Source organism: Anoplophora glabripennis, unplaced genomic scaffold (genome assembly GCF_000390285.2).
Source record: "Anoplophora glabripennis isolate ALB-LARVAE unplaced genomic scaffold, Agla_2.0 scaffold931, whole genome shotgun sequence".
Lineage (NCBI taxonomy): Eukaryota > Metazoa > Arthropoda > Insecta > Coleoptera > Cerambycidae > Anoplophora > Anoplophora glabripennis.
The window spans coordinates 122697-137889 of NW_019417010.1; the positions used below are offsets into that span (position 1 = coordinate 122697).

The 15193-nt window shown below is 31.3% G+C and overlaps 1 protein-coding gene across 1 annotated transcript in view; it reads right to left on the bottom strand.

Moving 5' to 3' along the window:
- Positions 1-3625: 3625 nt before the first annotated feature.
- Positions 3626-15193, bottom strand: part of LOC108914148 (torso-like protein) — a gene marked incomplete at its 5' end in the record, with an annotated part of 32907 nt that continues 21339 nt past the window's right edge. The window contains 2 exons of the mRNA XM_023455800.1: positions 3626-4287; positions 6105-6336. Coding sequence (XP_023311568.1) covers positions 4124-4287; positions 6105-6336 — 396 coding nt within the window. The remainder of the gene's footprint in view (positions 4288-6104; positions 6337-15193) is intronic.

Here is a 15193-nt window from a genome sequence, read left to right on the forward strand (position 1 = left end):
GTTGCTTTTAGCACATTTAATGTGCTGCAGCTAGCGCCCTCTAGGAACTATAACCAAAATGTGAATAGATTTCAATTCCTCGAGCCAAAGAACTCCAAACACCAAAATTTTGTGTAGATATTTGCATTTATTAAGATATAAATGAAAAATAAAATAATATTTTACATTTAACACCCACTATCAACTTTTGGACTAAGGTAAGTTCGGCAAAATCACAATATTTTTGCTTCGGAAATTTATTCATGAATTTTTGGGACCACCCTGTACATGTCTTGTTCTCAAAGTAGTTATACAGGGTGATTCACAAACGATTAAATAACTGAATGATTAGTGTTTGCCATGTCATTTAACTAAAAGTGTTTTCAGTTCGTTTTACTCAAAAATCAGGCTTACTTTGAAAAACATAAGATAGCAGTAATCCATAGAAAACAGAAAGATCAATCCGAAAATATCATGATTGTTACCGTAAAGCAGTGGTGTACTATTTTATTTAGAAAATAATGCCACCGATACCCTGTATCTCCGCCACTGGAGCATCTAAATTTTAGAAAAAGGCCTCAGATTTTGGACAATGTTCACATAAATACATGTGTCCAATTTCAAATTATTTCACTACCTAGTTTTTAAATTATTTAAAAAAATTAAAAATATTTTTTTAAGTTAAACCCTGTACCTTTTAACGAAACGTCCTAGATACAAATTTTATACGAAAGACCCCTTAAAATTCACCAAAGAATACGAGGTTGCATTTTTGGTCACCGTTTGTGAATCACCCTGTATTTTCTTTCTGTAGTAAAAATTTTTTGTATATCTTGTATATGGTGATGTCAAAAATTATCTAATAGCTTTCAGTATTAATACATTGCAAATATTTCTTAATTTATCAAGACACAAATAATTTTTCAACACTAAAATCTTTGTTAATCTTTAATTNATTCAAAAAAAAATATTCACCATTATTTTTGTAATATTTATCAGACAATTATCTTTTAAAGCTTATGTGGTAATTTTCTTTCCACTTCAAAGTTAAAAACTGAATCAAAACCTCCAACCACCACAAAATATGATTGTAAAACTATAACATAAACGATAATTATGACATTGCTGGTAAAGTTGTTATTTGAAATAACAAGTAGTACGATTTTCAACCAGTCCATCTAGTGGTTAACTGTATAACTGATTTAAAGCATGAATAACTATTGATATAAATGTATCCATTCATAACTTTCCTGAAACCCGTTTTAAATTATGAAACATTTATCTTTATGTGATCAGCAGTTATTTGTTTCATAGTGAAATGTACCAGAAACTGGCCATTAGACTTTTCTTTTTTATGCAAGGGACCATTATTTAAAATTCCTTTTATGGGACACATCAGACCAAATAGACCAAGAAGAAATTTTAACTCGTGTGGCAGAAAATGCAGAAGTTAGTAGTTCTACTTACTGGTGTAAGTAAAATAGCAGTCCTAAAAATCTATCATAAGGGAAAGTTGAATCCCTACCATTTTACACCAATCCAAAATCTTTTACTAGCAGACCTCCCAGGTAGATTACAGTTTGACTAGTATTTAGATTTCTTGCAGCACCATTTAGTTAATACCTGGATGATTTACCATTACACTTACAGCAGAATCTCTGCTTTATGCAAGATGGGGATCCCCTCATTTTTCTGTCCAAGTACGGAACTATCTTGATCAAACTCTTCCGGATTGTTGGATAGATTGTGGGAGTCAAATATCATGGCCTCCCCGCAGCCCTGATTTCAACCCCATGGACTTGGAGAAACTTTATAAACACCCGGAAAGAACTATGATAAGGATTTATGGTTTATAATTAGACAATCTTTTAATAAATATATTGAAGTTAGAGGTGGAGATTTTGAGCAATTATTGTCAAAAAGGCATATTTTTGACAATTTTAAATTATTTTAATTATTTCAACTATTAGCTTTGGAAGTTTCAAAGCCAAATATTATCTCAAAAACGGTGCGAGATAGCTACTTTCATACTAAAGATGAGATCACTGAAATCCCATAAAGTATAAAAATGTTATGTCGCTTTTACCACATTTAATGTACTGCAGCTAGCGCCCTCTATGAACTATAACCAAAATGTGAATAGATTTCAATTCAAACTATCAACTTTTGGACTAAGGTAAGTTCAGCGAAATCGTAATATTTTTGCTTTGGGAATCTATTCATGAATTTTCGAGACCACCCTGTATATGTCTTGTTCTCAAAGTAGTTATATAGGGTGATTCACAAACGATTAAATAACTGAATTGATTTAGTGTTTGCCATGTCATTTAAGTAAAAGTGTTTTCAGTTAGTTTTTTAAGTTTTACTCAAAAATCAAGCTTATTTTGAAAAACATAAGATAGTAGTAATTCATAGAAAACAGAAAGACCAATCCGAAAATTTCATGATTGTTACCGTAAAGCAGTGGCGTACTATTTTATTTAGAAAATTATGCCACCGATACCCTGTATCACCGCCACTGGAGCATCTAAATTTTAGAAAAAGGCCTCAGATTTTGGACAATGTTCATATAAATACATGTGCCCAATTTCAAATTATTTCACTTACTAGTTTTTAAATTATTTGAAAAATTAAAAATATTTTTTTAAGTTAAACACCCTGTATCTTTTTAACGAAACGTCCTAGATAAAAATTTTATACGAAAGACTCCCCTTAAAATTCACCAAAGAATACGAGGTTGCATTTTTGGTCACCGTTTGTGAATCACCCTGTATTTTCTTTCTGTAGTAAAAATTTTTTGTATATCTTGTATATGGTGATGTCAAAAATTATCTAATAGCTTTCAGTATTAATACATTGCAAATATTTCTTAATTTATCAAGACACAAATAATTTTTCAACACTAAAATCTTTGTTAATCTTTAATTGCCAGAATGGCAAAATTAAAATTGCCATTAACAAACTATAACTACTTTAATACGTAGACACATTACCTTCAACAAAAAGTAATGCAAATTTTAATCAACCATGGCATTTCTACATATTTTGACTAGTGTTGCATGCAATTATTAAATGCATCAGTGAACAGTGATTCAGACTTATTTGTTTCTTTTTTCTATATGGACCGATCCGACCAAGGAAACCTTCGATGATTAAAGCAATTTTTAGTAAAATAACTTCTATCAACACAAAATTCAGTTCTAACTTTGTTTATGACTAAATAGATTTTGGTATAAAAACATATACAGTTTGTTTATTTGATGGAACCTTCAAACTTAGCCTTATTTATTTTTTTAATATTACTACAAACTTCATTCAAATTTAAGTATCTTTTCTGTCACAAGTTTTTCATAAACTTTTAAGAGGATATTCAGCTAGATCTACCTCTTACAAGAATAGTATAAGTACAAACATATTTTATACAAGGTGTTCAAAATTCATTTCTGGATGTCAATATTTTAAAACTAATTTTTTCAGGGAGGAACATTCCATATTTTATTACATGTAATAATAGAGTCTTTGATTATCACCATTTTGAAATCAAGAAGTCTATCTTTGGTTGTTTTATTTAGGACTTTTAAAATGCCACTTAAATTTTCCTATGGTGAGCTGCAAGTAAATGGCCTGGGTAATTAAAACAAATTGAAAAATTAAAAACTCTTTAGTTACACATACGAATAATAGAAAAGTAAATAAAATAACGAAATCTTGATCCATTTAATTGTCGTCTTTACAAAATCCTGAGTCAAGGTCCTTATTTTATAGTCACTGGGATCCTATACAATATGCAGTAAGGTTTAATAATTATCACTACACTTATTATCACATTTCAACAGGAAACCGCATGATAGCAAAACAATTTCCACATTTTAATTATTGGACAGTCATTTAAGAATCTCGAAAGTTCCATTGTTTAAAATAACTAAAAATACTTTAAACCCAAGAGTCACAGTGAATGCCTGATAAATGGCCAAATAGCACTTAAGTACTTGGATAAATTGTTTCAAGTGTGTTTATGTTTGGAGAAATATTTCCTTTCCTAATAAACAGTACATTGACACCTTATAAAGGATAAAATCGGGCATGATTTTATTATTCTTCACTCTGAAAAAGACACCTTTCTTAAATGACTGTACCTATTGAACTATAAGTTATTTTCCCACAATTTTAAAATATTGTCTAACACTTCCTCAAACCACATGCGTTTTGTTGGATCTTTAAATGCCACTGCTAGAGTTTTCATCTCCATTTTTAAAATTGCTTCGTTTCTGAGGAGATTATTTAAGGTGCTGAGTAGTTTGGCATCTCCTGTAACAAAAAAAAAAGAAGATTAATATGGTATTCCAACTTACTCATATTAAACAGTTTTGTATAATGACCAGAATAATGAACATGACATGATGTTAATTATTCAAAGTAGATATTATATGAATGAGCAGGCACACATATGTGCCCAAGTACAACATAGTTAAGTCAATTTTCAGAATTTTGTTCCAAGTCTGGATTTTTTGGGTCAACAACGTCAAAATTATTTGAGCTACACATTTTCATTTCAAAAGACATAACACTAGTAAATATGACTGATTTAATACAATAAATAAATAAATACAGCATTGAAAATATATCAAGTGTCCAGGGGAAGTGCATAAACATTAAGGAGGTAAAAAATAGGTCAAAAAGTTTATAAAGGCCTTCAAGAAGTGTAACTTATAAGTCTATGACATTTTTTTAAATAATATTTACTTAAACCGTCACATACGAAACGAAATTGCTTTTGTAAAATGTTTCTATTTCCATAGATTTTAAAAGAAACTGTATAATTTTATTTCACATTTTTCAAAAGGATTTTGATTAATAGAAAGGCTAAATCTAAACAAGGTTGTTACACAAAAGTGACAACAAATCATAGACCCCGTAGTCCAGTCGAGTTAGACAAAAAAAGGGCTTAACCGGGAAAAAATTAGGGACCACAATTTTATTGTTCTAACCTTTGGGGGGGAGGGTCAATAGTAGTGTAAATTCAGAATCGCGACTGAATTCCAACCCTGCATCAGCCGCCATCTTAAATTTAAGGAAAAATCGTTTTTGCTCAATATCTCGGCCATTTTCAATTTTATAACAAAAATGGTAAGAACTTAAGTTGTTGCAAATACGATTTCCTACAACTTCTTTTATAACAAATTTTATCGTGAGATCGATATTTTTCAAGTTAAGGGGGAAAATAGTGACAAAGTGTAATTATTGAATTATCTCGTTTGTTACCTATTGACATATATGTACATAAACAAAGTTGAAAAGAATTATATTTTCTACAATCGTCTTTACCGCAAGTGTAGGACCTTAAATATTGGTTATAGCAAAAAAATCAAAGCGATCAAAATTGTAGAAAATATAATTCTTTCCAACTTTGTTTATGTACATTTATGTCGTAAAGTCAATAACAAATGAGATAATTCAATAATTATACTTTGTCACTATTTTCCCCCTTATATTGAAAAATATCGATCGCATGATAAAATTTGTAAGCAAAGAAGTTGTAGGAAATCGCATTTGCAACAACTTAAGTCATTACCATTTTTGTTGTAAAGTTGAAAACGGCCGAGATATTGAGCAAAAACGAATTTTCCTTAAATTCAAGATGGCGGCTGATGCAGGGGTGGAATTCAGTCGCGATTCTGAATTTACATTACTATTGACCCCCCCCCCCTAAAGTTAAAACAATAAAATTATGGTCCCTAATTTTTCCCGGTTAAGTTGTCTAACTCGACTGGACTACGGGGTCTATGATTTGTTGTCACTGTGAACCAGTTTCCATCATCCTGTATAACCCTGTTTTGGTGCTACTGCAATGATCCATAACTTGTAAGATTTTCTCTATTTAGGGTTTTTTATACTTCTGATGGAAATGTTTCCTAAACGGCCTAATTTTCAAGTGCTAAGGGGTTTAAATTAATATTTTGTTTATATTGTAAGAGCTGGAAGAGATATATTATTGATTACGTAGCTGATATTATATGAAAGCGCCCATTTTTTATCCTTTAAAAATTGTTCTTAGTAAGAGACTAAGATCTTATTGTTAAAAAATCATATTTTATATCTACAACTAAAGTTTTTTTTTAACTTACCATGAATTTTCAATAAAGATGGATAAGTGAATATATAATAATGATTCCTCAACACGGATGTGGCCCAGTTCGCCACTGACTTGTTCCCACTGGCCACCAAAATGGAACCCATATGGTCCGCGTAGAAGGGGCTGAAGAAGTCAGCTAAATTTTCACGGCTTACGTTCGTAATGCCAGTTTTCTTTAAAGTGTCTTTTATCACTTGGTAGTTCTTTTTGTTAAACACAAACACCTGTAACAAATAAATTATTGTTTAAAAACATTGTTTACCTAAAGATTTGTATACGAAGCGTTTGTCAGAGACACGTATAAAACGCGACAGTCGTGTTTTTATTGTTCTGTACAACCATTTATTATCTGAAAATATTTGACAAATTTTGATTGCATCTATTAAGATCCGTCTTGTGTGCGAAAAGCCTTAATTAACAATTAAAGATGGAAGCAAATAGTTATTTTTATGTTTTACGTAAAGGTAATGCTAATTTTACATTTGGTGTCACTGTCATCATTAATTGGATTTCTGTTTTCTCATTCCTTAACAAATTTTGACGTTCGTGGAAGTATCACTAACAATTCAATGCTGATAAGTGAAAAATTTCATATGAATTTTTAATAAACAATATTAAGAATAAATATTTCTTATTTATTATACATAACGCTAATGTATGTTTTTTCTTCTCTGGTATACAACAGGATATAAATGAAAAGGGAAGAATTCATATTTGGAATTCCAACTAAATCACTGGTTAAATGTCATATCCAAATGTGATAGATAACATAAAACCAACCGCTATTATATCTAGTTTTATATGGTGGTGTTCTATGGATGTTTAGAAGTAGACTTTAATATTCGAACTGCCATATTTATAGAATGTGCGTCTGACGATATTTTGTGAAAATACAAAAAATAAATAAGTCGGTTAATGAAAGTAAGAAAGAAAGAAAGAAAGAAAGAAAGATAGAAAGAAAGAAAGAAAGAAAGAAAGAAAGAAGAAAGAAAGAAAGAAAAAGTTTATTGGACCATGTTACATATATGCATATACATTTATGGCAAGTCAAAGGTACAAATGTGAATACAGTCATACATATATGTAAATGTGTATAAGACAAAGAAATATAGTATATCAAACATAACACATCACAAACAAGCCGAAACAATCCAACTTCACACGAAGCGACATATAACAGCAATTATTTATAATCTGTATTAAGAAAATCGTGTATTGTATAGAAACAGTATTGACTTAGATGCCTCCTACTTACAGTTTTAAAACAATTAAGATTTAACGATTTAACAGTAGTTGGTAGTTTATTATAAAGCCCAACGTTAAGAGAATTTGATTGTGACCTTGTAAGTCGGAAGCGGTCCGTTCTAATTGCATTAGAGTTTCTTGTGTTATGTATGTGAATGTCTGACTGAAGACAAAAACTGTTTATATTTTTGTATATTTCAGTTAAAGTGTAATATATGTATAGGCAGGGTAATGGCAAAATCCCAAAATTAATGAAATGTGGTTGACAATGTTCTCTGCCGCTCAGACCTGCTAGTACTCTAATCGCTTTTTTTTTGTAAAGAAAAAATCTTATTCGACTGGCTAGAATTACCCCACAAAATCACCGCATAGCACAGACGAGAATGAAAAAATGCTAAATTATAATGTACAAAATGAAGTGAAGTAAGTAGGGACTCTATGATGATATGCAACATCAAAATTAGTATTTCTTAATATATTGTAAGCTTCAATAAGCTTTTTTGATTTCATCAAATGTGACCAGAGGCGGATTGGCTATGCGGGAACTCGGGAGGTTTCCCGATGGGCCGCGGTCATTTTGGGCCGGTTGGCGCTGTAGAAGGATGAAAAATATTTTTCTTTAAAAAAAAAACGGGCCACTTGATGAATGTTTCCCGGGCCTGTTCATCTAGCCAGTCCGCCTCTGAATGTGACCCTCCACTTAGTTGAATCTATCTTGTAAAGGCCAATACAGTTTAGTTGATCAACTAAGTATAAATACAAATATTAATGCAGTTTTTAACGTTGTCTTATTTGCCTCTGGACATGTGTGGATTCTGTAAAACGTTTATAGCTTGCCGTATTAGTCTTTATCGTTTTTATGTGGTTGTTCTAAACTGGTAAAATAAATGAAGTAAAACTTAAAACATTCATTTGCTTTTACGTTTGATTCAATGGGTCCATAAAGAGACAATGAAGTTGTTTAAATATTTACAACATGCTTGTATTTCAATTCTTGTAAAGCACTATTACATTTATTTGGTATTCGATAAGTTGATATCTACCGTTCAACTAGTTTACATATTTGCTTTCATGGAATAAGTTTTGCTATAAGCTGAAACAGTTACACGATACATTTTTAACGAAAAACACCACCATACTGGAAGCAGAGTACACCTAAATAGCCACTTCATGCAAAAATACCGGTTAAATTAAACATTATCATCACTTTTTTAAATTTCTTACATGGTACGTACAGTATTTTAACTTACATTATATGAGTATAGTATTATCGAATGACTTGGCAGTAGGCAACACGTTTAAATAAACTATCAAGATTTTCCGTAATTATGCCACTTAAACTATTTTAAGAATAAACTTGGTATTTATAGTTGATTTAATTGTCGTTTATTTATTACCGTATCGTTAGAGTGGCAATTAGCAGTTTATAGATCGTTATACAGCATAAACAAATGTTTAAGCTACGTGCCCTTAAAATATATGTTAATTACGACATTAGCGAAAATTCAAAACAGTTAAATTAATAATACAGTGAAATACGATTCTGTAGATAAATATTTTATATTTTCGCTGAATTTAGCTGGTTGAGAAATTGAAATCATTTAATTGGCATGTTTTTTCCTTTCTATTATTTAGGCCTTAAATCAATTTTAAAAAGAATGTCGCAGGACCCTTAAACATCAAAATGTACAGGATGCACAGGATGTACAAAATAACTCCCTTACTAACAGAGATACATAATAGGTTAACAGAAAAAATATTTGAACGTCACGTTTAAAACATACTTTTCAAAATGACGTAAACAAATGGGACACCGTGGTGATCTTAATTTGAATAGAAAGTTTCCTCAGAATTACAATGATTATAAGGTTTGATAGATCTATGTATTTCTTTATGGTAATGTGCCGACATATTTTTGAAACATGTATTTTTAAGAATACTATAGAGATGCGATTTAGCAAAGACATTTATTTGCTAGATAAAGCTCTAAGTTTTGCAATTTAGTTTTGTTATTATATTCAGTACTATACAGGGTGTTTATTATTAAGTACTTGTACAAACTTTAAAAGGTAAATCTTTGATTAATTTCAAGATAAAAATTTTGTTTCAGCAATTATTGTAGGTAAATGTTATTAACTTATTTATAAAAGTAGTTTAGTCTTAGTGTTGTAAATGATCTAAGTTTGCCACATCACAATACAATCAACAAAAGACACATTTTTTCACTTGTTTTTCAAAAACTTTTAATGATTCAACTTACAAAACATTAAACCCATTTTTTACAAAACGGCAGCTTTCAGCGACAAATACTAAGAGTACCTTTTATAGGTAAAATTGAATGGAGAATAAGTATACATAGGTATTTAATCAAAAATGACATACAGTGCGATATAAACAAGTTATGGTTATTTAAATTCAGTTTCCCGAATTTCGTCAAATTGCCATGTTATTGAACAAAATATAATCAAATATTTTTTGGACGTTCTGTATTTCAAGAACCAAGCCATTACAGAATCATGTTCATATGAACTTTTTATCTTAAAAAATTAGTCAAATATTCATTCTTTAAAGTTTGCACAGTAGGAGGCGGTTTTACCTGAGGGGTAACGGAAAAATTGGTTTTATATCACGTTTTACGTTATAAAATAATAATATAGTTTTATTCCATTCGCAGTAAGCATTCTCAGTATCACAGTAAAGTAAAACGCAACAAAAAAAATTAACGGTAGGTACTAATTATAATACAGCAGATAGCATTCACTAGTTTCATTCATCAGTTTTAGATGCTGATTATTCTGAAAATGCTTAGTATGGTGCGATTCTCAGATTTGCCTGACAATAAAAGGTGCAAGGCAAGTAACCAGAGGTTAAAGTTGTGCAACTGATAAGAAAATAGGTACATTTTCGCTGCTAAGAAATACGTTGCGTCCCACATAGGTATACAGAAAATTTAGTTTGCAGATTCCAGATTGTCAAATATAACAATGGTTAGAACATATTCATACTGAACATAGTGAGTTACTGGGATCTGTAAGGAATAAACGGTATCCCGGAAGTTTATAGCGACTCAAATTTTTTTTTAGATTAAAAATGTCATATTGCAATTTTCAGGGAAAATGTTCCTTTTGTTTACATATAATCCATAAAAGAAGTTTTATTGATTAGATATGACGTAAACAATAAAAAAAACATCCAATATATTAAATTATTTATCGAATCATTAGTTTTTTTTTAATTTTTATAGTCCAGTATACTTTCCGTTAAAACATCAAAATTGATGTTTAGACATAAGTCTCGGACTTTCAAAATTATATCAGAACATACATATTTATACAGGGTGGCCCATCGATAACGTACCGCAAGGCATTACAGGGTAGTAATGAACTTTTCGGCAAAATCCAAAAACAGGTAAAGTTTGCTTCTGAGGGGGACAACTTTTGGCGCAAAAAGCATAGCAAAATCTTCAACCCCCTAAGTGGGGGTGCCATCCCCCAAATTTTTTTAAATGGGAATGGGGGTCAAGTGGGGGGTCATTAGAAAGGGCTTTTAATTCTCTATACATCGATTCTTACTTTTTGAAAATCGATCCATTATTTTAGAAAATATGCAGCTTTGAAAATACGAACAATATTTTTGACGAGAAATGCGAAAATCGATTTAATTTTACTTCAAAACTTACGGTATTAGCTTGGTAAATTCCTTCAAAAGAATTCGCTGTTTTTTTTTCTGATTTGCGAATTCTTTAGCCTGATTTTGGTGAGCAAAAAATTGTCCGCTTTTTGTTTCGTATTTAGATAGGCCACAAGAAGTTGCTAGATAACTGTCTTGTGACTTGTAGTTGAAGAGTACCAATACTGCCGAGTCTTTTAAATTGATTAATTATGGTGTACTCAATTCCAGAAAGAGTAGAAATTATTGAGCTTTTTTTCAAAAACAATGAATGCGGAAATCGGGTCGCCGAACTGTTCAACCAACGGCATCCTGAGAAACATGCGTCTGGAAAAATTGTTCGCGAATTGGTGGCCAAATTTCGCGAAACTGGCTCCGTTCATAACAAAAAGAGGCAGGTTGAAAATCCGGTACTAAATGAACCTACGGAAATAGCGGTATTGGGGCAAGTGGCAATGGATAGTACGCTGAGTACAATGCAATTGGCTACTGCGACAGGAGTGAGTCGTACAAGTGTCCAACGAATATTAAAAAAATACAAATTCCATCCTTATAAGATTCGGCTAGTGCAAGAGCTAAATGAAGACGATTTTGATCGTCGTTTGCAATTTTGCGAAATAATGACTGAACGAGCGATAAACGATAATTTCCTCTTTAATGTGTGTTTTTCGGACGAGTGTACGTTCTTCTTGAATGGTTTAGTGAATCGCCATAATTGTCGTTACTGGGCTGATACCAATCCAAGGATTTTCCATGAGACACACTCCCAACACCCCCAGAAGTTGAATGTATGGGCAGGTATTTTTGGAAATTCCATTGTAGGTCCTTTTTTCCTTCCTGGAAATTTGACAGGCGATATGTACTTGGATTTACTACAAAATGTCATCGACCCAGCTCTAACAAATATCATAGAGGACGACCCTGCTTACAATGAACACGAACTGATTTTCCAGCAAGACGGAGCTCCTCCACATTACTCGCTCAATGTGCGCAATTACCTAAATGAGACGTTTCCAGGACGCTGGATAGGACGAAGAGGTGCAATTGAGTGGCCCCCTCGGTCACCCGACTTAAATCCTTTAGATTTCTTTCTCTGGGGGCACATTAAAAGCAAAGTTTACAGCACTCCACCTGATACCTTGGAAGATCTGCGAGGACGAATCATTAATGTATGTCGCGAAGTAACACCGCAAGTGCTCCAGAATGTTCGACAACGGTTTGAAGACAACCTGTATCATTGTATGCAAGTTGGCGGACAACATTTTCAGCATTTACTTGACTAATACCGTAAGTTTTGAAGTAAAATTAAATCGATTTTCGCATTTCTCGTCAAAAATATTGTTCGTATTTTCAAAGCTGCATATTTTCTAAAATAATGAATCGATTTTCAAAAAGTAAGAATCGATGTATAGAGAATTAAAAGCCCTTTCTAATGACCCCCCACTTGACCCCCATTCCCATTTGAAAAAATTTAGAGGATAGCACCCCCACTTAGGGGGTTGAAGATTTTGGTATGCTTTTTGAGCCAAAAGTTGTCCTCCTCAGAAACAAATTCGACCTGTTTTTGGATTTTGCCGAAAAGTTCTTTACTACCCTGTAATGCCTTGCGGTACGTTGGGCTACCCTGTATATGTACTGTCAATATTCTTCGATTATATGTATAAACTTTGATGATGTAGGATATTTTTTATTGAAATATGGAATGAACTGGATTAAAAAATTACATTCGAATGTTCGTTTTAAATATGAATCATCGACGCTATATTGTGGTTCAAAACAGAGGTGAAAATAGTCGATTAAATTTGACTTTAATTAAATGTAATCATAGGGTTATATTGATACTTTTTTGTGAAATTAGTATTATATATGATTATCATATAACTACAAAGTAAAAATAAGATATTACAACTATTTTAGTGGTGCGTTAATTTCTTGGAGCAGTGTATTATTGGTGAAACCAAAACAGAAAAAGCCGTTTTAATGTGTATTTTATCTCACAAATGCCATGAATCACGGACATGGAATCCAGACCTTCCGGGGTACAAAGTCCAAAAGCTACGGCCTTATTCAGGGTGGTGCTGACTTAAAATTCATTTTTAAATAAATAAAAATCAATACCTAGATGTACAGAAAGTTAAATATCTAATTTTGAATAGTAAAGTGCCATATTTAATTTTCCAGGGATTAAATTTACTTTTAATAACCCTTTTATAGAGTAGTAGTTATGTAGATTTGACGTTTTTGACATAACTCAAACTAGTGTATAAAATAATTTGAATTATATATTTTTTTTTCACCTCAAAGTTATAAGATCTTATAATTACAATTGGTAAACTATAGATGTCCATTATTTTTTTATTTCAATGTTCTTTTTGTACAAAATTTTCAGGGGAAGGTCGACAATTTGATTTGAAGAGATCCTGTCATCCTGATATTATCATAATTGAGTTATGGTTAATCACTAGTGTTGATAACAAAAAAAACTGGTTAATAACAGACTTCCGCTTCCATAAAAAAAATGCGACTTAAAGTATTCTAATTTTATTGATCATGTATTTAAATAAAAGTATTAGATTTATATCCTAAACAGCCAGCAAAGATTCACCAAATAAGTTATTAGCGACACAAATTAGTTATAATATGTCTATTATAGGTATATTTAATTCAACGCCAGGTAATATAAATATTAAGAGAATGCAATTTTCAAGGTAAATTATTTGGATGAATAAAATAATCATATTGTCTAAAATTATTTATTTGTATCTACTATTTAATAGTTTGGAGAGGTTTTTATAAACTTATTTTTGTTAACAAGAAAACTGATTAATATTTAAAAAATAATTATCTATTTCTAAATGGAGGATACACTAAGACTTCTATTGGGCTAGTTAAAATTTATTTCAAGGTAAAAGTTATTAGTTTATTTTTATTAGTTTGTATTTATTAAAGATTATGTGATCGGTTTAAGCGTGTACAAGAAACTACATGTATTTACTGATGATTTAATTTTTCTGATTTTGTGTGTAAAATAAAGTGATTCCATTCTAGATTAATAAAAGATTTGACATTGATAAAATAAATTTTAACCTTAATACCACAAAAATATTTAAAATGTAATTTTTGTAATAAGGCATTCCATTAAAATTAGGAAAATTATGACCATTTCCATTCAAACAGGAATGATACCAAAATAATGTTTATGAAATTAGTCCAATTGTTTTCTATTTCATATCCAATATGACATCGCTAGCACTAATCACAAATGAAATGTAAGGGTGACCCTATAACTTAGGTCACACGGTACATGCTGGTATTTGTTGTGACATTCACAACTATCAAAAGCTAAAAAAATATATAAAAGCTATATCCTATATCTTTCTATGAAAAATTAGATTAATTCTGTATTACAAATATTAAGAAAAATATATAAAAAAGTCAAATTCAGATCACAGCACACAATAAATAGTAAACTAAATCCAAATACGAAAGATAAGTAATCTTCCTTAATTTCCATTTAAAAACATTACTAATCTCACACGTAGCTTTGGTTTAAAATTAAAATCTTGTTTTTATCAAAAGCAAAACGCTTAGAGATAAGGTGTCAACGACATCGTTAAGAGTGAGGTGTTAATGAGGTACCCTCTTAAAATCAAATAATAAAACAAGCAGACTAAGACCTCTTTTATGCACGCGTTTTTCTCCTCTCAACGCGAAATTGAGAAAAACGCGGTATATTTCTGCTCCATTTTATGCACGCGTATTCTATCAGTTGTCGCCAGTTTCATGCCACACAGTAGTCAGTGAAGTACATGAAAATGGATCCGTGTATATTGTATTTGTGCTATAAAAAAATATGTAATAGAAAACGTAAGAGGCGATGGGCAGTACATCCAATTAATAGAAATAGAATTCAATTGCGTCCATTGCATCCATGTCCCGCTTGATCAATAGCTAAACTAAAACTAAAACAAACTGTGCTAAAACTATTCTTGACAGACAGAGCCACTGGACTTGCGACAAAGAGCGCTTTGCATAAAAACGCCGATATACTGTCGTGCTTTTTCGGAACGCGTGTCGCCAAGCGTTCTGTAAAGCCATCGCGACAGAATTGAAAACGCGAGAGCAAATAAACGAGCGTAAAATGCATAAACGTAGTAACTCTATTCA